The 25,465-nt window shown below is 47.5% G+C and overlaps 1 protein-coding gene across 4 annotated transcripts in view; it reads right to left on the bottom strand.

The window, feature by feature from the left end:
- Nucleotides 1-41: 41 nt before the first annotated feature.
- ZNF76 (zinc finger protein 76) overlaps nt 42-25,465 on the bottom strand; it is a 35,116-nt gene continuing 9,692 nt past the window's right edge. For 2 of the 4 annotated variants that reach the window (XM_038553825.1, XM_038553826.1), the window contains exons 2-14: nt 15,825-15,993; nt 10,476-10,556; nt 10,283-10,360; nt 8,955-9,154; nt 5,845-5,961; nt 5,444-5,519; nt 4,776-4,901; nt 4,494-4,673; nt 3,462-3,695; nt 3,203-3,366; nt 2,249-2,413; nt 1,443-1,556; nt 42-900 (exon numbers count right to left, since the gene is read on the bottom strand). In XM_038553825.1, the coding sequence (XP_038409753.1) occupies nt 796-900; nt 1,443-1,556; nt 2,249-2,413; nt 3,203-3,366; nt 3,462-3,695; nt 4,494-4,673; nt 4,776-4,901; nt 5,444-5,519; nt 5,845-5,961; nt 8,955-9,154; nt 10,283-10,360; nt 10,476-10,556; nt 15,825-15,897 (1,713 nt within the window). In that variant the 5' untranslated portion in view covers nt 15,898-15,993 and the 3' untranslated portion in view covers nt 42-795. Of the gene's footprint in view, nt 901-1,442; nt 1,557-2,235; nt 2,414-3,202; nt 3,367-3,461; nt 3,696-4,493; nt 4,674-4,775; nt 4,902-5,443; nt 5,520-5,844; nt 5,962-8,954; nt 9,155-10,282; nt 10,361-10,475; nt 10,557-13,802; nt 13,928-15,824; nt 15,994-25,465 lie in introns of those variants that run through there. The other 2 variants (XM_038553824.1, XR_005367602.1) reach the window with 2 other exon arrangements.

Here is a 25,465-nt window from a genome sequence, read left to right as displayed (position 1 = left end):
GCATCAGGGCCCAAAGAAGAAAGGAGGGAGGGACCCAGGTGGAAACTTGGAACTTTTATTAAATACTCATTCACCCATTTGCCACCACCAACCAGAGCAGGAAAAAAAAATTATCAAAATGGAATTAAAAAAACAACAACAAATTAAACCCAATCCCCAGTATGTACAAGGCCATTCCCTGCCTCTCTGCCACAGAGAGGATAGGGGGCAGCTGGGGGTGGGTGGGGCTGGGCACCTTTTCTCCAGCCACAGGCCCCTGAGTGATTCTGACTACGGTGGCAGGAAGCTCTGTTGCCAAGTGGTCAGGTATCTTGGCAGGCTTCCAGGGAGGTGGTTATTGCTGGGAGGAGCAGGGCTGGGCCTGCTTGGCTCCTACTGGGCTGAAGAGCGGTGGGCCCCTTCCCCTGGTGGGCAGGGACCATTAGAACACAGGACAAGTCCCCAGAGCAATCTCCATCGCCACCTGAGAAAGGGAGTGGATTGAGAGAAGGGTGTTCTCTGGAGGGAGAAGAGTGGGTACCCCGCTGACTCTGAGGACACTCCAGTGCAGCCTGGTGATCAGCTTGTCCTCTTTTGTTCCTGAGGATGACACACTCCCCTGACTCCAGCCGTGCAGCCCTCCTCTTGAGCAGGGCCCCTGTCCGTTCCAGTTAGACTGTTTTCCTGCTGCCGTCTTGCCTGGAGACCTCTATGGCCACCTTCCAAGTGTCAGCCACAGTCCGGGCCCCTGGAGGCAGGGATGCCTTTGTGGCACGGCATCTCGTCTGAAACGGTGTGGACTCAGCCCCCTGAAACTCAGCAGCCATTCCCTGACTCTGTAGCCTCCAGGGTCACAGCCCCTTGCTGCATGGCAGCAGTGGCCACGCTGATGGCCTCCTCTAAGGTCTGCTGCTCCTCCAGCTGCAGAGAAGAGGGTGAGAAGGAAGGAGAGTGAGACACTCCCCACCAGATTTCAGTGCTAGTAAGTAAGTAGCCTACTTTTCTGAATCCTTCCATTGGCCCAGTGCCACATACTGAGCACTTAGTGTGCCCCCCTCCCCAAGTTAACAGCAAGCTTGGCGATAGAGTCCTGGTAGGCAAGGTGTGCTCAGGGAGCCAAAGAATGGGCCAGGATCAGTGAGAGGGGCTTGTTCACAGAAAGGGATGACTGGCTAGAGGAGGGGCCCACTTATTTTTCTAATGAAGAAATGGAGACACAAAGAGACAAAGGGTTTAGACCACCAGGTATGCTGCCATCGAAATTAGTCTGAAGGCCGGAAGGGGCTTCAGTGCTCTGCTTCAGTCAAGAAAAAGCCTGAGACAGCTGTGTGGATGTAGGCAGAAAGGGATTTGTCTTCTGAAATGAGCTTTTCCAAGCCAAATGCCCTTCTCTTCAAGATCTCTGTCTCATTCCTCTCCTCTGCTTATTCCTTCCTTTTTCAGGCTCTGGGACCTCTACCCACCTGCACCGCAATGTGCGTTCCATTGGCTGTGGCCAACAGTGCCACTTGTTGGTGATGAAGAGATGCTACACTTGAGTCGTCGGCCACCACAGCCCCAGAGGTAATGATTGTAACCTGAAATATAGAAGAAAATGAGATTTTCCGACCCACCTATGTTACCCTCCCTGCCCTCAATCCACATAAAAATCCCTTCAAAGCAGGCCGCCTGGGTGGCTCAGCGGTTGAGCGCCTGCCTTTGGCTCAGGGCATGATCCCAGGATCTGGCATCCAGTCCCACATCGGGGTCCCTGCATGGAGCCTGCTTCTCTGTGTCTCTCATGAATAAATGAATAAAATCTTAAAAAAAAAAAATCCCTTCAAAGCAAGGTGGCTGGGATGAATAAAACCATTATAGGTCAGATTAATTAGCATGGGGCTCAGAGCTTTGTGAGGTGGTATTTTTCTCTGAGAGCCAACTTAATTTAGGGATTTTGATTCATAGGAGGTCAAAGCTGTCAAAGGCCCAAAGATAACCTCCTTTGAAAATGGACTGAAGTCCGTGGAAAAATGACTTGCCTATGGAAGCAAAGTAAATTAGAGGTAGATCAAGATTTTAGAAACTGCCTCTTGACCTCCCCAGTGAAATACTTTTCAAGACGAGAATTGCTGATGGCCCAGAGGAGCCATGGGGAAGAAAGACCCTTTTTTTGTGGGGGGAATCTTGGTCCTCGTAAGGTGGCCTGATGAGGTCAGTCTGCTTTAATGCCCACCCCACAAAAAGGAAGGATGAGAGAACAAGAAACCCCAAGCAAACCGCCTGGTCATACGGGCTGCGTCTGGGTGCCATCAGCGCTGACCATGGTGACTGTATGTGTGCCAGATGTGGCAAGGTCATCGTCCTCACTGGGTATGGTGAGGGTGGTGCTGCTGTGCTGGGTCACCATGGTGATAGCACTCCCCAGGGCCTGCAGGTCTTCCGGGGACAGACTGACCTGCAAATAGAAAGGAAGATGAGCAGGGAGTATGGTTGGATGGTTGTCTGAAAGCCCCTGGGTGGATGTATCTGGTCTTCCAGACAACGTTAGCTTCTTGATAATCTAGAAGATTAGCTTCATATCACAGAGGTAGAGGGGGACAGGGACAAGCTAGTAAAACAAGTCCTAAATTGCCAAAAGGAGACACTAGAAGAATTCTGTTGACCGCTTCTCTTTAGCACCACTTTGCATCGGGGCTCTGTTCCACGCAGTTCAGGGTTTCAAGACAATTTCTTCCTCATGTCAACTCCATGAGACAGAGGTGCACTTGACAGTGAGGGTGCTGACAAAGGTCCTACTATACTGCTGACTAGAAAGCCCAGGCCTCCAGAACCCACAAAATGCTCTGGGCCCCACAGCAACATGCCTTTCTTGAGAAGGACACCGAAGTGTGTCTCACTCACATAACCAGGACCTGTCAGCCTCCACGTAAAAAGGGAAGCTGTTAACTGTGCTCTAGAAGTTCCAGAGGCTGAGGTGGAAGCATGAGGAGGAGGGGCTGGCTTACAAGACTCGGTACCCTCAGCCTCCACTGAGGTCCACTAAAAAGGCTAAAAAGAGAACTTGAGTAGAGGCTAAAAAGAGAACTCGGGTAGAGGTGGGGCCATCAGATCTTCTGGGCTCCCCAGAGAGTGAGAGAAGGTCTCAGCCAGAGAGGCCCTCCCACCCCTCTCCCAGGGCCCATACCTGGTGAGAGCGAGAAGGTCCCAGCTGGAGTAGCCCCCACCCCTTCCCCAGGGCCCGTACCTGCTGGGCACCGTCCTGAGTGATCAGAGCCACCTGGGGGGCCCCATCCTCTTCTGTCACCATGGCCACTTGGGCTGGGACGTCACAGCCCTCCTCTTTCACCTCTGAGAGGTAGGTAATGCGGGGGCGTTTGGGTGGCGGGCTCTCCTCTGTGGCGCAGGCAGCTGAGGGAGGAGAGCCCAAGCTGACACCCGCCACCTGCCAGGCCATGGGGAGGCCAGGCCTGCCCCCGCTCTCGCCTCCTGCCCGTAGCCCTCACCGTCTAGCTGTTGTTGCTCGTACAGGGCCTGCTCACTCTCCTCCGTGGCCTCCAGCTCGCCGTGGGCACTGCGCTTGTGCATGGCCAGGGTGGAAGTCTGCCGGTAGGTCTTGCCGCACGTACTGCAGGTGTAAGGCTTGCAGTGCGTGTGTACCACATGGTGCTTGTATAGGCTTGAGTACTCGGTGAAGCGCTTCCCGCAGCCTGGGACCGTGCAAACGTATGGCTTCTCCCCTGGGGACACTGGGCTGTGAGGGGGGTGGGAACTGGGGCTGGCAAGGGGAAAACTAGGGGGTGGGGGTGTGGGTGTGGGAGACGGGGTTAGTTGGTGGGGACGGAGAGAGACTGGGACTCTGAATAGACACAGCTGGGGGCGATGTCCAGCAGAACACAGAGGGGACAGGCGTGTGGGACCACTGAGCCCAGAAGTAATGCTGGGGCTAGTGAAGGGACAGGTGGAGGGAGAGGGGGTGCGGGGGTAGGGGCTTGTAAAGTTGAAGGTCGTAAACAGAAGAGGCAGGAGACAGAGAGGGATGACTGATGTCGCAGGGGTGACGGGGGAGTGAGGGGACACATACGGCTGAGAGAGGACACAGAAGGCTGGACGAGGGACAGACACCGGGGAGGGAGGACACACAGGAGTCATATGGGCAGTGGAGGAGGCGAGGAGCTAAGGGCGACATTTCACTCTTTTTCCCCCATCAGCCCTGACCCTGGCCTTTTCCGGGGAGCTCAGCTAGAAGGGGAGTATCCAGGGTGGCTGTAGGAAGGTGGCAGGGAGCTTGAGAGGGACAGCAGGACCTGTCAGACGGGACCTAACTGGGAGGGAAGGAATCGCTCACTGCAAGTGAGATGGTTCTGGAGATCTGGCCAGAAAAGTACAAAGCCTCCTCTTCCCGCCCACAGGCCAGCCTGGACTGGCTGGAAGAAGGGCTTGGGGCTCAGAGTCAAGAATGCGTCTCAGGTCAGAGGATTACAGTCGAGAGGAGTGGGGCCTCAGAAAGGGTGCTTCTTGCATGCCAGCTGGCCCACCTGTGTGGATGCGCACGTGATTCTTGTAGTTGGTGGCACTGGTGAAGCCGCGGCCGCAGTGGGGCTCAGGGCAGGTGTAGGGCCGCTCGCCTGTGTGGGTGCGCACATGTACCTTGCGGATGTTAGAGGTGGTGAAGGAGCGGCCACAGCCCTCGAAGGGGCACCGGAATGGGCGTTCACCTGTGGAGATGGGGTGTGTGGGGTGGGCTGGCTCAGGAAGCAGGGGTCATGCCAGGGTTAGGACTCCAGGTCCAAGCGTGAACAGGGCAGGGCCCAACCTACCGGTGTGGGTCCGTACGTGCTTCTGTAGGTCTCCTGAGGTCTTGAAGGCCTTGCTGCACAGTTCCTCTGGGCACTTATATGGCTTTTCACCAGTGTGGGTGCGCACATGGCTCTTCAGCCCATATCCTATCAGTGTGTGGGAGGGAGGGCTGAGAAGGGCACTCTGGAGGGCCTCACCACCACTGCTTCATCATCCTAATTCAGAGGCTCGCCATGTTCAGGTGTGCTCTGTGAGACTCCACACCTCCTCAGGCACAAGAAGCCTGTGTCTGCTTCTACCCCTCCCCAGCCTGGGCAGATAAGAGGGGTAGAAAAGCCCACGCTGCTCCCATTCCCCCTCCAGGGGCAGCCGGTGTCCTTCCAGAGCATAAGCCTGGGCTGGGGCTAAATGTTTCAGAGGGGTAAGGAAGCTCAGAGAGATGCAATGGCCTAGATACCCCACAGCCGATGCAGGAACCCTCTCTACCAAGCCCCCGGCTCCTTTCGCTGGCCTGGATGATGCTCCCCCTCACTTCTGTAACATGGTTTCCTCCCAGAGACAGAGCCCTGCGAGTCAGAGTGCTGGGGCAGCAGTTTCTCTGGGAAGGCAGGAAATTCCCAAGTGAACCTAGAACTTTCTGCCCTCAACTGGAAGCAGTCCACCTTTAGTCTTCTTCCAGGTAGATTACCTGTGGCAAAGGCCTTTCCGCAGCTGGGGAAATCACACCTGTATGGACGGTCACCTGTATGAGCTCTTTCATGCACCTGTGAGGACAAGCAACCAGGGGACTCAGGAACCAGGGTATGAAGGGGCTCTTTGGTTCTCTTGAGGGCTCAAAGTATCAGTACTGGCCACCTCCTTTATTCTTCCTCTTCTGCCACTTCGTCCAGAGTGCCCTCCCTGATTATTCTCTTCCTTCCTGTACTCTTCATGTGTGTTACAGGACCCTGGGCTGCCATTTCTGTACACTCATCTCTTCCTTTCAGTAGGCAATGAGTTCAAACTTGAGGGCAGGGACTGGTTCTGGTCAAAGCAGGAAGTTTCCCCCTGGTAGGGAAGACATCTGAGAGGTGTGCGTGATGACCTTACCTTTAAGTGATGAGCAGTCGTGTAGAGACGCCCACACCCTTTGTAGCCACAGCGGAATGCTCTGTCCCCAACTTGCTGTCCTTTGCCGTTATGGGGAGCCTGGCTGTCATGCAGGACCTGAGGGAAAAAAATCTTGAGGTTCCTATTTATATCCTCTTCAATGATGAGCGGGATGAGGTGGGATATAGGGCCTTGCTGGCAGCTTAGGACCCAACACACAGGGCTAAACCTGCTGGGAGGGCGGGGGAAGGGCAACTAGGAGTGACAGACCCATACACACAGGAAACAGGCACTGAAACACTCTACAGAAGAAACGGGGGTGACTTGTGGTGTCTCCACCTGTCTCTCATGGATAGAGGCAGGACTCGATGTCACAGAGCCTGTGACAGTGATGGAAGAAATGGCATCTCCCAGACATCTAGGAAAGGTAGCCATTCAGGCCACCCCTGAGCTAGGTTGACAGCTAGCAACATCCACTTTTTTAAAGACTTTTTAATTAATTAATTAATTTATTTAAAAAATTTTTAAACTTTTTTTTCTCTTTTTAGGTTTTATTTATTTATTCATGAGAGACACACAGAGAGAGGCAGAGATACAGGCAGAGAGAGAAGCAGGCTTCATGCAGGGATCCTGGGACTTCAGGGTCATGCCCTGGGCCAAAGATAGACACTCAACCGCTGAGCCACCCAGGCGTCCCTAAAACATTTTTTAAAAGATTTATTTACTTATTCATGAGAGACACAGATAGAGAGAGGTAGAGACAGAGGCAGAGGGAGAAGCAGGCTCCTTGCAGGGAGCCCAATGCGGGTCTCAATCCCGGATTCCAGGATTATGACCTGAGTCGAAGGCAGCCGCCCAACCATGGCTTTTTCCTTTTTAAAAAAAAGATTTATTTATTTATGAGAGAGACAGAGTACATATGTGTGTATGAGCCAGTGAGTATGGGGGAGGGGAGCAGAGGGAGAAACAATCTCAAGCAGATTCTGTGCTGAGCGTAGAGCCTAACGTGGGGCTTGATCCCAGGATGCTGAGATCATGACCTGAGCTGAAACCTGAGCTGAGAGTCGAACACTCAATCAACCGTGCCATCCAGGAGCCCCTTAAGATTTTATTTTTAAGTAATCTCTACACCCAATGTGGGGCTCAAACCCACAACCCCCAAGATCATCATATGCTCCACTGAGCCAGCCAGGTGCCCCAGCAACCCCCACTTTTGACCATATGTACCTAGAAGGCCACAGCTCTGGACACGTATCTTCTGATGGTAGGAGACCCCTCCCTCCCTTTAGGAAACCTGTGCTCAGAAGGGCCACTAACAACGGACATGCCATGGGGAGAAGCTCACCTGGGTTCACCGGATGAGGTGGCCACAAGCAACGAACTGCAGAAGCACCCAGGGCAGGGGCCTACAGGTCTGCATCAGAAGTTTCAGCTCTAACCACAGCACCCAGCTGATTGACAGGCCCCCCCATCATTTCTCTTGGGGACACTGCTGGAGCCACCCGCTTCACACCTGCTGCGGGCTTCAGGGAGCCCTGCTGCTCTTCTGCTTTCCTGAGCAGGGATCTGTTGGGACTGCCCTTAGTCTTTGTTTCTGGGACACTTTGGCCTTCTCATGAGCTCCTGAAATAGAACTCTGGGAGTCCTGGGGAGTAGAAGACGAACCGGTGAGGCCAAATTCACAGCAAGGTCTGTCTTGTCAGCTCCAGGTCAGGGGGTCAAGCAGCTGACAAAATTTCACAGACACTTAAACCGCTGGTGAATGGCAGGGGGACTGTCACAGGTGGCCAGGCCTGCTTGGTGGGCTAACCTACCCAGGTGTTCACATTTTATTCCCCTGCCTCACTGGCTCTTGAGGGAATCAAGGAACTTCACAGTTGAAAGTGGCCTCTAAGGTCATCTAGTCCCGTTCTCATCCTTTCAGAGGAGTGAGCTAAGTCTGTGAGCAGAATGACTCACTCGTCAGACTAGGTAGAGGCAGAGCCAGCACGGGTCTCAGGGATCATGATTCAGAGCCCAGTTGTCATCCTAACAGCAGCAAATCTCAAATCTGGCTTCTACAATAAACCGCAGGAAATGGCAGTGGGAGTGGGCATAGCCCCAAGTGGTCTGGTAGCAAGTTTTGGGCTTCATTTTGGAAAGACATGAGAATTTCCTCTTCTCTGATACTGCCACATAGTCTAATTGGTTTTTTTTTTTTTTTTAAGATTTATTTATTTATTTATTTATTTATTTATTCAGAGAGAGCGAGAGAGAGGCAGAGACACAGGCAGAGGGAGAAGCAGGCTCCATGCAGAAAGCCCAACGTGGGACTCGATCCCGGATCTCCAGGATCACACCCCGGGCTTCAGGTGGTGCTAAACCGCTGTGCCACCGGGGCTGCCCCCACATAGTCTTATTATTAAAAAAACTTTCCCAGCCCCCTATCTTTGGGTAACATTAGTGCCCTCGGGAGCCTTGCCATGTCCACCCTGAAGGTCTGCAGTTCACCCGAGGGGGGTGCACCCTGGTCTGGCACCCTCACAGATTAGTGCCCACTTCCCTGTGGGTGGGACCGCAGCTTTGCCAGAGTGACCGATGCTAGGAGAGCCAAGATCCTTCTCCCTTGCAGCTGAGCTACTGTGAAGGCCCTGTGTTCCAAGAATCTCAGCTGCTCTGCTGCATCTGCCCTGGTCATTGCTTACTGAGGTTATTTTCCTAAATGACTAAATGAGTTGCAGAGAAGAAATAAAGATGAGACCATCTGACCTCTGGCCTGTGAAAATAAAAGTCACTGGCAAGGGCTTTCTCAGATAGCACAGAGGATTATTACAACAGCAAAAGTGAAGCTGCGTCTCAATAGCCATGGTACAGATGTCACCATTTCTTGCAGCCGCCTTTCCTCTGCAGAGACGGCCTAAACTAGGGAGAGTGTCAATAACTGTCAGTGGCCCCAGCCACGCTGCCATGTATGCCCTGGACAGTGACACGAGAAATGAGTTGAGGGAGCCAGGGCAGAGCGGCGAGGGGAGTAGCTCAGGCCATGCCCAAGCATGGAACTGCCCTTGTCCCCTAGTGTGGCAGTTTGGGCCAAGGGAGCTAATGGGCAGTGTCAAGCTCTGTGAGCTCACCTTGCTGGCATACTGCTCCAGAGCCACTACCGTGTCTGCAGTGAAGCCCTCATCATCCTCTGCAGCCAGGTCCTCCAAGCCCACCTCTGTCTGCACAGCCAGGATGGCGCTGTCTGACGGCACAGCCACGGGGTGGTGAATGTAGGCAGTGGAGCCATCTTCCAGCTGGACAGCTTCCAGGGCACTGGGGTCATAACCCTCTGCAGGGAACACATGTTAGCCCAGATGCCACACAAGGGCAAGAGATATAAGGTATCTTATACCTTCCTACCCTGCTTTAAGGTAAGAAGAGGTACATATACCAAGGAAGGTTTTAAGGTCTCCTGGTCCCTCGCCTTGGTGATTCACTCTGGCTGGTCCTTCTTCTGGGGCCACCTCTCCTGAGGACAAGGCCTCCTATGAAGCACTGACTGGGAAGTCACAAGGTCCATGAGGAACTGAGGGGACCCATCATGATCATGGCCTAGATGATCATACAAGAACCTCTTAACTGGCCCTCTAATTCCTACCAGGCAGCGCAGCATCCAGAGGGATCTTTGCAGGACACATAGGAGATCATGTTACCTGATGGTTCAACTACTTCCCACTAGTCTCAGGATAAAGACCACCAATAAAACCTTTCTCTTAACTCTCAAGCCTCAGTGCTCTGGCCTTGCCTCTCTCATCTTACCTATCCTGCCCCACTCCTTCTGGCTCCTGGTAGTTCCTTCTACCATCTCTGAGCCTCCCATGTCATTCCCTCCTGTTGTACCTCTTCCTCTAGTGAAGTCTACACTTTCGCTCTCAGCCCAAGCGTCACTTTATCAGGGAAGCCCTCCCTGAGCTGGAGGGCTTGTGATGATCAGTTCATTGGTTATAGTTCTTCTCACTTCTGTTTTCCCCACTGGTCTCTAGAAGGGCAGGGACTGTGTCTGCCTTTGTCATCTCTTGCACACTCCACATCTAGCACAATGCCTGGCATACAATAGTTGCTCAAGAAACTCCTTGTAAAAGGAATAAATCGTTATTCCTCACTACTTAGAGACTTCAGTCTTAAATGTTAATAAGTTTTTACTCCTGGTCTTGGATGATGTCCTCAGGTCCTATTTAAAGCCCTAAGATTTTGCAGCTATGTTAGAGAGAAAGCCACCATTGAGGCCCATGCTACTGACTCCCACAGCTCGGTTTCCCAGAGGCAGAAATTGCCACTCCTGTGTTCGGCACCAGGGAAAGGAGGTGAGACTGCTAATCCAGCTGAACTTGGGCACTACAGCTCCCAAAGCTATGCCCCAACCTCTGCCCATTCAGCCTCCCTTCTGTCCCACCAGTTGTGATGACTATGACCCCACCTTTGGGTGTTCGGTGTATGTAGGCCATGCTGCCATCTTCCAGCTGTACAGGCTGTCCATCCTCAAAGGAGAGAGGTTCTGAAAGGAGAGCAATACTTGTCTTCCTCTGGAGCTCGATGCCATCCCACACCTCCCTCAGTGGGGGCTGCCTGGCCTCTCTCCATGAGGTTGGGGTGTCTTGGGGTGCTCTCACCTTTCTGCACCATCACTTGGTGAATGTATGCAGTGGTCCCATCCTCAAGCTGGATCACTTGCCCTTCAAGCAACTTCTCTCCTGTAAAGGTAGAAATGGAGACAAGTAGGTCAGGCCCTGAAGATGGCTGAGGAACACCTGCCTACTTCCCAAAGAGGCCTGTTTGAGGCATAGTTTGCATGTCTAAGCACAGGTGACATGCCCTATGCCTCCTGCTCCTTGCCTCCCTGGGTCTGGGCCACAGAGGTACTGGTGGGTAGAAAGACATCCCACCAGGAGGAGCCCTACAGCTCCTACCAGATTCCCTTCCTCTACTCAAGAAGTAGAAACTTCATTTATTATTCTGTCCATGCCCCATGAAGTGAGGACTTCCAGCTTAATAGCAGGCTGCCAAGACTGATCTAAACAGAGAACAAAGAACGCCCTGAAACCTGGAAAGACCTCGGTGGCTCAAAATTCAGCACTCACACTAACAAATCAAAATACATTCCTTGTCTCCCACTGTGGCAGTATGCCCAGAACGAGACTTTCTAATAAAGTACTATAGCTTAATGGTTAAAAGCAAGTGGCTCTGGAGCTGTCCAGGCATCCTGGGTTTGAATTTCTGCTCTACCTCTTACGAGTTGTGTGTCCTCAGACAGTTTATTTAACCTCCCTGTACTTCAGTTTCCTCCTTTTAAAAAGAAGATTAAAAACTGTGTCTTCTACTGGGTTGCTGTGAGGGTTAAATGAATTAATGAATATAAGACAAAGCCAGGAGTGTTGATGGTCAGCCTTCAATAAGCCTTAGCTGCTGCTGCTTTTTTTTTTTTTTAATTTGAGAGTGAGAGCAGCAGAGAAGAACAGAGAGAGAGAGAAACTTTAGCAGCCTTCTATGCTGAGGGCAGAGCCCAAAGTGGGGCTTGATCTCACATTCCTGAGATCACGACCTGATCTGAAATCAAGAGTCAGATGTGCAAACGACTGTGCCACCCAGACACCCCAAGCCTTAGTTTTTTTTTTTGTTTTGTTTTTTTTAAGATTTTATTTATTTGCCAGAGAGAACAAGTAGGGAGAGTGGCAGGCAGAGGGAGAAGCAGGCTCCCCACTAAGCAGGGAGCCCTACGGAGGGCTCCATCCCAGGACCCTGGGATCATGACCTGAGCCAAAGGCAGGAGCTGCTTCACCGACTGAGCCACCCAGGGGTCCCAAGCCTTAGCTTTTATTTATTTATTTATTTATTTATTTAGATTTTATTTATTCATGAGAGACACGGGGGGGGGGAGATAGAGAGAGAGAGAGAGAGAGAGAGAGAGAGAGAGAGAGACAGGCAGAGGGAGAAGCAGGTTCCGTGCAGGGAGCTGGACGTGGAACTCGATCCCGGGTCTCCAGGATCAGGCCCTGGACTGAAGGTGGCGCTAAACCGCTGAGCCACCTGGACTGCCCCGCCTTAGCTTTTATTATCATAAACCTGATCTGCATTTTAGAATAATCAGAAAATAAAGCTACAGGGAGCAAATGTGAACACAACTGCAGGGCTACTGGGTGTCCTCTAGTTCTTGTTTCACTGCCACCATGGGGAATATCTCCTTCATTCATCTCTGACATTTTTATTTCAATTTTCTTTTTTTTTTTTTTTTTTTTTAAATTTTTATTTATTTATGATAGTCACACAGAGAGAGAGAGGCAGAGACACAGGCAGAGGGAGAAGCAGGCTCCATGCACCGGGAGCCCGACGTGGGATTCGATCCCGGGTCTTCAGGATCGTGCCCTGGGCCAAAGGCAGGCGCCAAACCGCTGCGCCACCCAGGGATCCCATTATTTCAATTTTCTAATTAAAAAATGACTCACGTAAGGCAATAAGCAAGCAGTATAAAACGGAACAAGAGTCCAGCGTTCCTGAGATTATTAACCTTCCTTTACCTCAGATCTTTACTGGAAAGTACTTTTTTTAAAGATTGCATTTATTTATTTATTTTTAGAGATGGTGGGGGGGTGGGGAGGTTGGTTTCGGGACACAAGGAGAGAGGCTTACTGTGAGCACTTCTAACAGCAATGGGCTCTTCGGTTTAGAATTAGGATTAGACAGGCCTCGTTTCATATCCAGTGAGTTTCCCAGGGGATGAGGGGAAAAGAGAGAAAAGTAAGAAGGGAGAGAGAAGCGTTCTTGACAAGTGGTTTGCTTACTCGTTTTTTTTTTTTTAAGATTTTATTTACTTATTCATGAGAGACACACACACACACAGAGGCAGAGACACAGGCAGAGGGAGAAGCAGGCTCCATGCAGGGAGCCCAACGTGGGACTGGATCCCGGGATTTCAGGATCATGCCCTGGGCCAAGGCAGGCGCCAAACTGCTGAGCCCACCCAGGGATCCCCTGCTTACTTGTTTCTTTACAAGTTTCAGGATTTAGGGGATCCCTGGGTGGCGCAGCGGTTTGGCGCCTGCCTTTGGCCCAGGGCGCGATCCTGGAGACCCTGGATCGAATCCCACGTCGGGCTCCCGGTGCATGGAGCCTGCTTCTCCCTCTGCCTGTGTCTCTGCCTCTCTCTCTCTGTGTGTGACTATCATAAATAAATAAAAAAAAATTAAAAAAAAAAAAAACAAAAAAAAAAAACAAGTTTCAGGATTTAGGAATTTGAGTTCTTATGATGTAGGAAAAAGACCAGGCAGCTGCTTCTGGCCTAACCCTGCTATCTCCCCCTCAGAAGAATCCTCAAACTCGCTTTCACATGGAGTCTTCTTGGGTCAGTAACCCACAGTTCTACAACTCAGCTGAAGACAGGTAAGGTAGAGACAAAGGTAAGAAGTAGGAGAGAGGCATTTAGATGAGGGAGGGGGACCCCTCACCACCCTCCCATCAGCAAGCCATGGGCTTCCCTGCATTTAACCCTTTATCTGTCATGGCAAGGGCACTGCACTTGGGGTTCTAAGAGTGCTAGCAGAGCTTCTGGCAGCACTGTGGCTATTGCTTCAAGGGATGAGACAAAAGATAGAGAAGAGTTATTTGAGAAAAGATTTCAACCTACAATCACCCCTTACACCAGAGACAACAATGAGGAGGGCCAGGCGGTGGAGGACAACTGACGGCCGGGCCCTCATATTCTACTATGGGGAGGTGGCCAATATGTTCCTGTTTGCCCAGAACAGTCCCAGTGCATTTTTATTCATAGCACACTCTTCCACTTCCAGAAGTGTTGGGTTTGAATAACACGTTTTTATGCTTACCCTAATTAGAGACAAATCTCATAAAATTTTAGGGCTTCCTGCTGCCTAAGCTAGACTCAGAAAGAGCTTCCTGCTGACAAGAATGACAGTGCCCTGGTCAAGAGCTTCAGAGGCGCTCACCAGTGAGAAAGATGCCTTTTAGAACAGTGTAGTCCCGCTTCCCGGAGGCCAGCTCTCCCCTCAGGAGTGTGAAATCTGTTGTGTGTGAGTCTGTGCGCGTACACATCCAAGCACACGCTGCAGTGCTGTGGAGGAGCCAGAGAACAGGGACCAGAGAAAGATATAAACGGGGAGGTGGGGGAGGCAAAAAGACCCAGACATAAAAGGGAAAGACCTAAGAAAAAAAGAGTAGCTTTCTCAACCACCAAGTGAGGCCATTTGCTATTTTATTTTATTTTATTTTGTTTTGTTTTGTTTTAATTTAATTTAATTTTATTTTATTCATGAGAGACACAGAGAGAGAGAGACGCAGAGACATAGGCAGAGGGAGAAGCAGGCTCCATGCAGGGAGCCTGATGTGGGACTCGACCCTGGAACTCTAGGATCACGTCCTGAACCCAAGGCAGGTGCTAAACTGAGCCACCCAGGGATCCCACCATTTGCTTTTTATTCATTCACTTGACCACTAATTCATGGCAGAAGCCTGAGGCATGGGAAGTAACTGGGTCTGTGGAGCAGACACAGTCATTTCCATACTCCCTAAGTTCTTCCGTCTCATTCTGCTGAGGGGCAAGATCTGTGACGGGAAGTCTGCAAACTGAGGGTTTCAGGCTTCAAAAGTATCCCAGAGAAGTTCCTCACTCAAGAAAACAAAGCCAACCAGACCCACATATCATAGATAGCTCTTGACAAAAAACCTCTCCAGAAGGCAACCACCCCCTAACACTGTCATACAGAACAAGCTTACTGATGAGATTAAGGGGCCTCTTTGTCGTCATCAGGAAGCAGACAATTTAAAATAAAATCAACAAACAATTTATCTGTACACTTGGGAACTGAAATACACTTCCACAGTGTGTTGAAATGAAGGCGAGCAATGTTGCAATGACCGTGCATTCACGCAGATGGTGGTGCTCACAGAGTCTAGAAAAGGCAACATAAAAGAGCAGGAACGTGGTGATGTTTGCCCAGTGCTGTTCGGGGAGGGCAGGCAGGCTATCTGGCCCTCCTGAGAATGCTGGTAAGGAAAGAGGCTGTCACAACAGTGAGTGTCCCTGGCCTGAAGGCTCTGCCCCTTTAGTGACACTCCACGCTCACCCTGATTTTAAGTTTCTTTTCTCTCTTTTTTTTTAAGTTTCTTGAGAAATGAATATCAGGTGAATTCAAATTTCAGATCAACAGCAAATTCTTTTTCAGTACTTAGTACTGAAGTATTATTTTACTATTTTTAGTATTTAATCCCATGTTTATACATTATCTATCCCAGGGTGTATTTGGGACATACTTGTACTACAAAATTATTCACTCTTTGTTGGCAATTCAATGTTTATTCCTGGCAAACTTAGTGGGGCCTAGGGCATGAGACCTATGCTGGGGTGTCTGTATATGGCTTAACCTGTTTGAGAGTTTCTAGAAAGCACTGAGAAACTGGACAGGGGGATCCCTGGGTGGCGCAGTGGTTTGGTGCCTGCCTTTGGCCCAGGGCGCGATCCTGGAGACCCGGGATCGAATCCCACGTCGGGCTCCCAGTGCATGGAGCCTGCTTCTCCCTCTGTCTGTGTCTCTGCCTCTCTCTCTCTCTGTGTGACTATCATAAAAAAAAAAAAAAAAAAAAAATTAAAATTAAAAAAAAAAAAAGAAAGAAACTGGACAGGGAGTTATCTGGAGAGCAGGAAGTCATATAGCCAGCACGGTGTTCATTCATTTCCAGAAACATTTATGAACCACTTGCCCCATGTAAGGAATTCTGCCTTTCAGAGGTCTTGGTTCCTATGGCTCGGCTAGTCTGATTTTCTAGGCAGGCTTGCCTTGAATGGCATTTTCTCTTAAAGGGTTTGTCAACGATCTCAAGAAATTCTCATGCAGAGCAAGCTGTGGTATGCAAGTGGGAGGGCATAGTGGTGGTGAGACTCTTAGAAGGGGACACTCCTCTCCAGAGGTTGGGGCACAGGGTGGGATTCTGGGGTGCCTGGGAATACTTACCCTTGACAGCTTGCTGGACGTAGGCTGTTGTCCCATCACTGAGGGTCACCGTTTGCAGCCCCAAGCTCTCCATGGCAAACCGCTACCCATACACTCAGACATGAAGTTGGCTTCTGGCCAGCACCAAGAGCCACAGCTGAGGTCAGAGATTTCCTTCTGGGTCACAAGTCTGAGAAAATGGACAGTGTCACATTATGAGTTGCACAGCTTCCTCTTGCTACAAGGACATATGAGGAAAGAGTGAATGAGGCCAGCTGAGAAGAAAAAGAGATGAATTCTTCAAAGTATAGAAATATGTTAGCTTTTATGAAGAAGGTCAAAACATACCTATTTAAGAATTCTACAAGTTGAGTGTACAACAGAATCATGCGAGCCAAACTGGTTATAAAGTTAGATTCATTGATCAAAATCCATTTTTAAACTCATTTTCTTTAGGAGGAAGCCCTGTTCGAGGCAGGCTGCCAGCCCCACTGCCGCCAGTTCTGGGGTGCACATATCACATCTCTGCACATTCTGACAGCTTTCCTATGCTTGGATCTACCCATCCACTGGCCTTGTTGACTACCATCAGTGAACACCCCACAGGTATCACAAACAGAACGAGTCCCCCAAAAAACTCACAATGTACTCCCCAGAACTGTTTTTCTTCTAGTATCCCCCATCTCTGGGCTGGCATCTCCAGCCACCCAGAATCGATGGAGTCACCCTTGATTCCTCCTTTTCCTTCAAAAGTCGAGATAACACCACTATCTGACACCATAGGCAAAAATTAACTCAAAATGGATTAAAGGCTTGAATGTAAGACCAAAAACCTTAAAACTCCTAGAAGAAAACATAGGTGGTAAGCTCCCTGACATGGTCTTGGTTATACTTCTTTTGGATTTGACACCAAAAGCCAAGGAAACAAAAGTGAAAATAAGCAAGTGGGACTACATCAAACTACAGAGTTCCTGCATGGTAAAGGAAACCACCAACAAAATGAAAAGGCAAGCTAGCTACAGAAAGGGAGAAAATATCTACAAATCATATATCTGATAAGGAGTTAATATGCAAAAGATATGAAGAACTCATACAACTTAATAGCAAAAAACCCCAAACAATCCAATTAAAAAACCAGGTAGAGGATTTGAATTGGCAGTCTCCCCGTGATGACATCCAAATGGCCAACAAGTACACAAAAAAATGCTCAGGATCCCTAGTCACCAGAGAAATGCAAATCAAAGCCACAATGAGGTATCACCTGTTAGAATGGCTATTTCAAAAAGATGCAAAATAACAAGGGCTTGGGAAGATGTGGAGAAAAGGGGACCCTTGTGCACTGTTGGTGGGAATGGAAATTGGTGTAAATTGGAAAACAGTATAGAGGTTCCTCAAAAGTTAAAAATAAGACTAGCTTATGATCCAGCAGTTCCACTTCCGGGTATTTGTCCGAAGAAAATAAAAATACTTGCATACATGCATTCGGCATTATTTACAATAGCCAAGACATGGAAACAACTTAAGTGTCCATGGATGGATGAATGAATAAAGAAACTGTAGTGCATATATATAATATATAATATATATAATAAGATATTATTTAGGCATAAAGAAGGAAATCTTGCCATCTGTGCCAAAATGGATGGACCTAGACGGTATTATGCTAAGTGAAATAAGTTGAAGACAAATACCCTATGATCTTACTCATGAATGGAATATAAAAACAAAAAACAAAAAACACCCAAGCCCACAAATACAGAGAACAGATTGGTGGCTGCCAGAGGTAGAGATTAGGGGTAGGCAAGATGGATCAAGAGTCAAAAGGTACAAACTTGCTGTTATAAAATAAGTCACGGGGATATAATATGCAGCATGGTGATTAAAGTTAATAATAACGAATTACATTATTTGGTAGTTGCTAAGAGAATAAATCTTAAAGGTTCTCAACATAAGAAAAAATCTATAATTATGTATGGTGATAGTATTAAACTAATTGTGGTGATTGTTTTGCAATGCATACAGATATTGTCATTATGTCATATATCTAAAATTTAAATATAGGGACGCCTGGGTGGCTCAGCGGTTTAGCGCCTGCCTTCAGCCCAGGGCCTGATCCTGGAGTCCTGGGTTCAAGTCCCACGTCAGGCTCCCTGCATGGAGCCTGCTTCTCCCTCTGCCTTTGTCTCTGCCCGCCCCCCATGAATAAATAAATAAAATCTTAAAAAAAATAAAAATAAAAAAATTTAAATATAATGTTGTATGTCAATTTTACCTCAATTAAAAACAATAAAAACTTAAATGGGGGCATCTGAGTGGCTCAGTCAGTTAAGTGCCTGCCTTTGGCTCAGGTCATGATCCTAGGGTCCTGGGATCAAGCCCCATATCGGGCTCTCTGCTCAGTGGGGAAGCAGGAAGCCTGCTTCTCCCTCTCCTCCTGCAGCTTCCCCTGCTTGTGCTCTGTCAAAAAAACAAAATCTTCAAACAAACAAAAAGTCTATGTACCTATTTCAGGTGAGTATCATCTTGTCAAGTCACATCTTGACTACTGTAAGAAGAGCCTCCTAATGTATGTCAAATAAACTCTTGCCTGTTTCCTAGTCATTTTGTAATATTGTGTCAGAATGACTTTAAAAAGAACAGGGGTGCCTGAGTGGCTTAGCAGGTTAATTGTCTGCCTTCTGCTTAGGTCAGAATCATAGGGTCCTGAGATCAAGCCCTGCCTCAAAGTTCCCTATTCAGCAGGGAGTTTGGTTCTCCCTTTCCCTCTGCCCCTCCTTGTGCTTGGTCTCTCTCTCTCAAATAAAATCTTCGAAAAAAAATTAAAAAGTACAAACCTAAATCCACTACTTCCTTGACCAAAACTCTTCAAAAGCTTCCTATGGCCCTTGGATGCCACCTTGCACACCACTTTGCAGGCATGGCTGGGGGCTATTTGGCACTATCTCTTCCTAACACACAAGCCTAGACTCACCTACTTCCTAGAATACTTATCACTGCCTCTTTAATATCTGTTATCCACACAAGACTTTGGGCTCCAGCCTGGTTTCTGGTTCACTGTGGGCTCTCCACAAATCCCCGTGGAGTGAATCATCGGGTCCTTGCATGCAAGGAGGGAGGTACTGAAGCATCCTGCTGGCAGGACTTCCCTTGCATTGGCGTTCAGCCTGCTTGAGCCACATCCCATACTTGTGAACCCTTGCTCTAGGTTTAGCAGTTAAGATTCTCACTGCCACCCAACCACAGACTTCCCCAGGACTTGGGATCTGGACTGCCTACTTGGTACTCACTAACTGCCAACTGATCTTCTCAATCAGTGCTGCACAAACTGTTTTCATGTCAGGGCACCCAGAGAGAAGGATGTGTGTACACAGTGGATGCTGCTGCTTGAAGCTAGGAGCAACCAGCTGGGGCTGAGCAGGTCAATATCTTTACAGGACTATAGCCCACTTGTGACACACTGGTTGGGATGTTCTACTTTAGACTTGGCATTCCCACCAGAATTATTCATTCATTCTGTCCATAAACATTTACCGAATGGGCTAAGATACTACCAGCATTAATAGTGAACAGTGCTGTAAAGCTAATCATGTGTACGCATTTTATACATAGTAACTCAATCCTCACAATGATCCTATAATTGAATACTGTTATTATCCTCATTTTATACTTGAAGGAATTGAAGCCTGAGACACTAAGTAAATTGGCTCAAGGTTGCACAGCTAAGGGGAAGAGAAGGATTTGAATCCAGGCCATCCGGCTCCAGAGTATGCTCTTAAATACTTTATTATGTGGCCTAGTACAGAGGTTTTTAGCTGGGGAGTTTTAGCTGAAGCCACCTGAAAACACTACTTGGTGTGCAAGCTTATGCATTTTTCCGAACAGAAGGGAGTTTAAGATTGTCACGAGTGTCTTACAGCGATTAAAGGTAAAGAACCACTGGTTTAGATGGGAACTGACATCTGACCCATCTTTTTTTTTTTTTTTTAAAGATTTTATTCATTTATTCATGAGAAACACAGAGAGAGGCAGAGACACAGGCAGAGGGAGAAGCAGACTCCATGAAGGGAAGCCGATGCAGGGCTCCGGAATCATGCCCTGAGTCAAAGGCAGACGCTCAACCGCTGAGCCACCCAGGGATCCCATGACCCATCTTATCTATTCTACTAAGATCCTGGCAGTGACCCCAACATTGTCCAGAGCCCTGATAACCACAAGCTCTGGTCCTGGCCTCTTTTGGTCTACTCCCTGACCCTTGACTTTAAGCAGGGAGAGAAATTCTTTTGGTGATCTGTTTTTGTTAACAACATAGTCAGAATAAGGACACACATGAGACCTCAGTCTGAAACCAAAGCCATTACAAAATGGCCTCAAATCTTTATGGCTGGCTCCTGTGGCTGCTGCAGCAATAGCTGGTTTAACTTAGTACATCTGTACTCTGTTGGGACTTTCTAAGGAAAATCTGTGGCTTGGTTGAGAACACAGGTTCTAGAGTCAGAAAGCCTGGGCTTTAACTCATGCTTTCCCTCTTTGAAGCTGTGTGCCCTTGGGCAAGTAATTGAACCTCTCTGAGCTTCAGGTGCCACTTGTAAAAAAAAAGGGGGGGGGGGATAATAATAGCACCTTTGGGGCACCTGGGTGGCTTGTTGGTTGGCGTCTGATTTCAGCTCCGGCCATGATTCCAGGGTCCTGGGATCAAGCCCCGCATCAGACTCTCTGCTTAGTGGAGAGCCTGCTTCTCCCTCTCTCTCACTTGCCCTCTATTTCAGATGGATGGATGGATGGATGGATGGATGGATGAATGAATGAAAGAAAGAAATCCTTAACCCGCTCCCCCCAAATAGCACCCTCTCCACAGGTTGCTGTAAGGATTAAGTAAGGTCACATATGTCAGCATTTGGTACAGTGCTGGCACACAGAAGTACCCTAGAAAAACTGGCTCTGAGGAGGATGAGATGGAAGAGGAACCCAAGGGAAGTGCTTTTGAAGCAATGGGTATTTCTAAACTGTAGCCAAATAGTGGAAACAGCCCTGGATTAGAAGTCTGCAGAAATGGCTTCCGGGAATCCTGGGTGGCTCAGTGGTTTAGCGCCTGCCTTTGGCCCAGGGCGTGATCCTGGAGTCCTGGGATCAAGTCCTGCATCACGCTCCCTGCAAGGAGCCTGCTTCTCCCTCTTCCTGTGTCTCTGTGTCTCTCATAAGTAAATAAAATCTTAAAAGAAATGGCTTCTGATCTCAAGTCTATCTTCTGTGTCTGCCTCCCAATCTGTAAAATGAAGTGCTGCCCCAGATGACCCTAAAATCCTTTGCACTGCTCATGCTAATTATATTTATCATATATACAGCCCTTAAGAGTGCAAGCCATTGTTCAAAGCACTTTACCTATATTAGCTCTTTTAATCTTAAAAATAACCCTATGAAGAAATAGGTACATTATCCCCACTTTATGGATGAGGTGACTGAGGCTTAGAGGCAGAGTAATTATCCCAAGGTCCCACAGCTAGTCAATGTGAAGCAAGGATTCAAAGCCAGGCTAGCTGGTCCAGGTCCATACCTTTCAATATCTGGTGCATTTCTTCCTTATGCTAATCCACTGTGACACAGTGTCAGCACTCAAAACACTTGACTATTGATTGTTTAACTTTTATCTCACCCACGATAACTTAAGCCCAGTCCTCCAGGACTTGAGCACAATGGAAAGAGGAACATTTTCCAAAATAACGCTTCTTAGACTTAAAGAAAACAAATCTCCACTCCTTTACATGTTCTCATGTCCAGGCTAACTATTCAATTTTTGTCCTTAAGCCCGTAATATAAACATTTAAGATAGTCCACTCTGGCTCTCCAACATTTCCCGATCTCTGCTGCTGCCTTCCAGCAGAGCCTGACCTCGGGTGCGGAAGTGTCTTGTGGCTGCCAGGCATGTACAAGTATCTAATTGCCACTTTTCTTCCTTTCCTCTGTGAAAGGATGCTTTACTCTGAGTCGTTCTGTGCTGGTACTAAACTAATAATGGTGATACTGGCAGAGCCAAAGAGAGGCTTGTCACTGCCTCAGGATGGCTGTGACTTCACATTTCCTGCCTGCACTTGACATTTCAGATTCATAACTCCCGTGGCCTTCTGAGAAAGGATGGAGGGGGTGCAGGGGCAGCTACTCTATTTTCTCCTTGTAGGGTATAAGGTTTGTCAGCTCCCCAGTGACCTAAGCCGGGTACAAGAGAGAGACAGACTGGGGGTTGTGGGAGGGGAGGGGAGGGGAGGGGAGGAATAAGAGCCATGACCATGGGTAGGGAAGAATAGGGCATACTCCAGACTCTTCCAGAGCTTGCAGCCAGCTTGTTTGTTGCTTTTTAAAATGAACTTAAGCTATTGTTGGCTCTGATGCAGAAAAGAGCCCTATGGCTTCATAATATATAAATGTTTCCTAATGTAAAAACCTAAATTATAATTTATCAGGGAGACAGAACATTTAGAAAAGCTTTTTGGGTACTTCGGGTCTTAGGTCTTTCTATGAAACAAGAAGTGCTTCAATTGTCTCCTCAAAGCAGAAAGACAGACAATGAAAGACAAGAAACTAAATGGCAGCCATAAATTTGTGTCTCTCTACTTTGGCAAGGTTCATGTCTAATCTGACCCATACCCAAGCTAGGCTTCGCCTTGACTACAGGCACCTGTTCACTCTTCCATCATTTTCTGGCAAACCCAGACTCCTTGGACATTTGGAACAAGGCTTTCTGTGCTCTGTTTCAGCCAGACCAGAGGATAACTGTATTCAGCAGCCAAAAGACAAACAACCCCCCACCCCCAAACAAAACAAAACATCTGCTTGGAAAGAGAAGAATGTTTAACTTTGCGGGGGAGGGGGGTACACAAGACTTGACTTTCACTCAGAAAATTCCTCATTTAGAAATAAAACTCAGAGGGGACAGAATTGTATTAAGTTGGGAGAGACAGAGGCTGAGCGAGTCACGGGCAAACAAATGAGAACCAGATTTGCAAGAGCTGTATTAAAATGATTCAGTATTTGTTATTATAGAAAATGACTTCAATGCACACACAAAAACCCTAGTGGAACAGGCTTGGTTCTGTGGGTTTCCAAACACTAAAGAGAAAACAGGAAATTAATAACAGAAACTTGCACACACACATTTAAAACATCAGCTAAACATCTCTTTGCAAAATGCACACTGATTTTAAAAGCTCAAATCACTTTTTAGTATGGTTCCTATTTGGCTACTACAATTTTATAGATTTGAATTAGTCACAGAAGAGAGAGTAATTAGGCAAACTGGATTATTTTTAATTCCAAAAGGGCAATGAAAATGCAGACTCCTTTACTGCAGAACAGAATTCATTTAAACTAAAACAGGTAACTTAAAAACCTAATTTTCAGTTGAAATTTAAGGTGAACTTTAACACCTTAACACCCAACATGGAATCATGGCTGTTTCAAATCCACATTTAGTCCATGGAAAGAAAAGTCCAGAATAAAGTCATTTTGGAAGGGTGTGTTTTATAACAATATGCACATTTATACAGATTTTATCAAGTTATATCTGACTTTGTTTCTGGAATTCAGCTTGGGGTCACTGCTGGCTTGGGAAGGGTTATTTGAAAATGAAACATGCCATCAGCCATCAGGAGGGACTGGATCATCATAGTTATTTAGGATCATCATGTTATTTAAAAACATCACCCTGGGACTAAAAGGTTAAATTTATTCTATCAGTTTGGAACAATAGTCAAATCTCAACTAGGAAGAGAAGATACTTTTCACTTTTGACGCAAAAGAAAATCAAGTCAGAAGAAGAGTCAGGTTTAAAAAAATCAGTATTAAGGGAAATACTAAAGAAAATATAAGACATGATATTAAAAACACATGCAATTTAAATATACACTTAAAAATGGTGAAGACAGTTATGTGTATTTTACCACAATAAAAAAAATGGTGTGGAAAAAAAACCACACGTAGACACATACATATTTAAATTTCCAAGAACAATATCAAATTCTCACTGGACACATAACAATATGAATTCATGCAAGGAAAATGCTAGTAGTAAATAAATAATGCAAAAAAGGCTCACTCTCATTAGTAACTGAAGTACAAGAACGAACAATCACAGTGGTATAATTCTTATTCCATTACCATAAATCAAAGTAAAAGTATTAACATCCTACAGCCAATGAGATACCACTACACACCAATCACAATAGCCCAAATCCAAACAGCAATAACACTCAATGCTGACAAGGATGTGGAGGAACAGGAACTTTCATTCATTGTTGGTGGGGATGCAACATGGTACTCTGGAAGACAGTTTGGCAGTTTCTTACAAAATTAAAGTCTTACTAAATGATTCAGCGTTCCTACTCCTAAATGGGTTGAAAACTCATGTCAACAGAAAAACTGCACGTGGATATTTACAGCAGCTTTATTCATAATTGCCAAAAGCTCGAAGCAACTAAGGTGTCCTCCAATAAACAAACTGTGGTACACCCAGACAATGGAATATTATTCAGTGATAAAAAGAAATGAACTATTAAGACACAGAAAAGACATGGAGGAAATTTACATGCATTTTACTAAGTGAAAGAAGCCAATCTGAAAAGGCTACATACAGTATGGTTTCAACTATACAGCTTCTGAAAAGGGAAAACTTTAGAGACACTAATAAAATCAGCGGTTGCCAAGGGTGTGGTGGGGGAGGGGGTGGGAAGAGAGGAGGGATGCATAGATGGAGCCTAGAGCATTTTTAGGGCAGTGAAATGGTTCTGTAATGGTCAATGGACACCTGACATTATGTATTTGTCAAAACCTGTAGAATATACAGCACAAAGAGTGAACCATAATGTAAACTATGAACTTTGGTTAATAATAATGCATCAATATTAATTCACCAATTATAGCAAATATACACCAATGCAAGATGCTACTAATAGGGAAAACAGAACTGGAGTGGGGAAGGGGGTGAATGGGAACTCTGCATTTTTTTTTAATTTGGACTTTATTTTTTTTAAGATTTTATTTATTCATGAGAGAGAGAGAGAGAGAGAGAGAGAGAGGGGCAGAGACACAGGCAGAGGGAAAAGCAGGCTCCATGCAGGGAGCCCGATGTGGGGTTTGATCCCAGGACTCTAGGATCACGCCCTGAGCCCAAGGCAGACGCTTAACTGCTGAGCCACCCAGGGATCCCAACTCTCTGCATTTTTAAATTTTTTAAAATTTTATTTATTTATTCATCAGAGAGACACACACAGAGAAGCAGAGACATAGGCAGAGGGAGAAGCAGACTGCCCACAAGAAGCCTGATGTGGGACTCGATCCCGGACACCGGGATCACACCTTGATCCAAAGGCAGATGCTCAACTGCTGAGCCACCCAGGCGTCCCTCTGCATTCTTTAAAAGATTTCATTTATTTACGAGAGAGAGAGAGAGAGAGAGAGAGAGAGAGAGAGAGAGAACGCACAGGTGCGTGCAAGAGCAAAGTGTGGGGAGGGGCAGCAGTTGAAGGAGAAGCTGACTCCCCACTGAGCAGGAAGCCCAATGCAGAGCTCAATCCCAGGACCCTGGGATCATGACCTGAGCCACCCAGGCACCCCCAGAACTCTCTGCATTTATATTCAATTTCTCTATAAACCTAAAATGCTCTAAGAAATAA

Source organism: Canis lupus, chromosome 12 (assembly GCF_011100685.1).
Source record: "Canis lupus familiaris isolate Mischka breed German Shepherd chromosome 12, alternate assembly UU_Cfam_GSD_1.0, whole genome shotgun sequence".
In the NCBI taxonomy this organism is placed as follows: Eukaryota; Metazoa; Chordata; class Mammalia; order Carnivora; family Canidae; genus Canis; species Canis lupus.
This window is presented reverse-complemented; position numbering and strand designations above follow the sequence as displayed.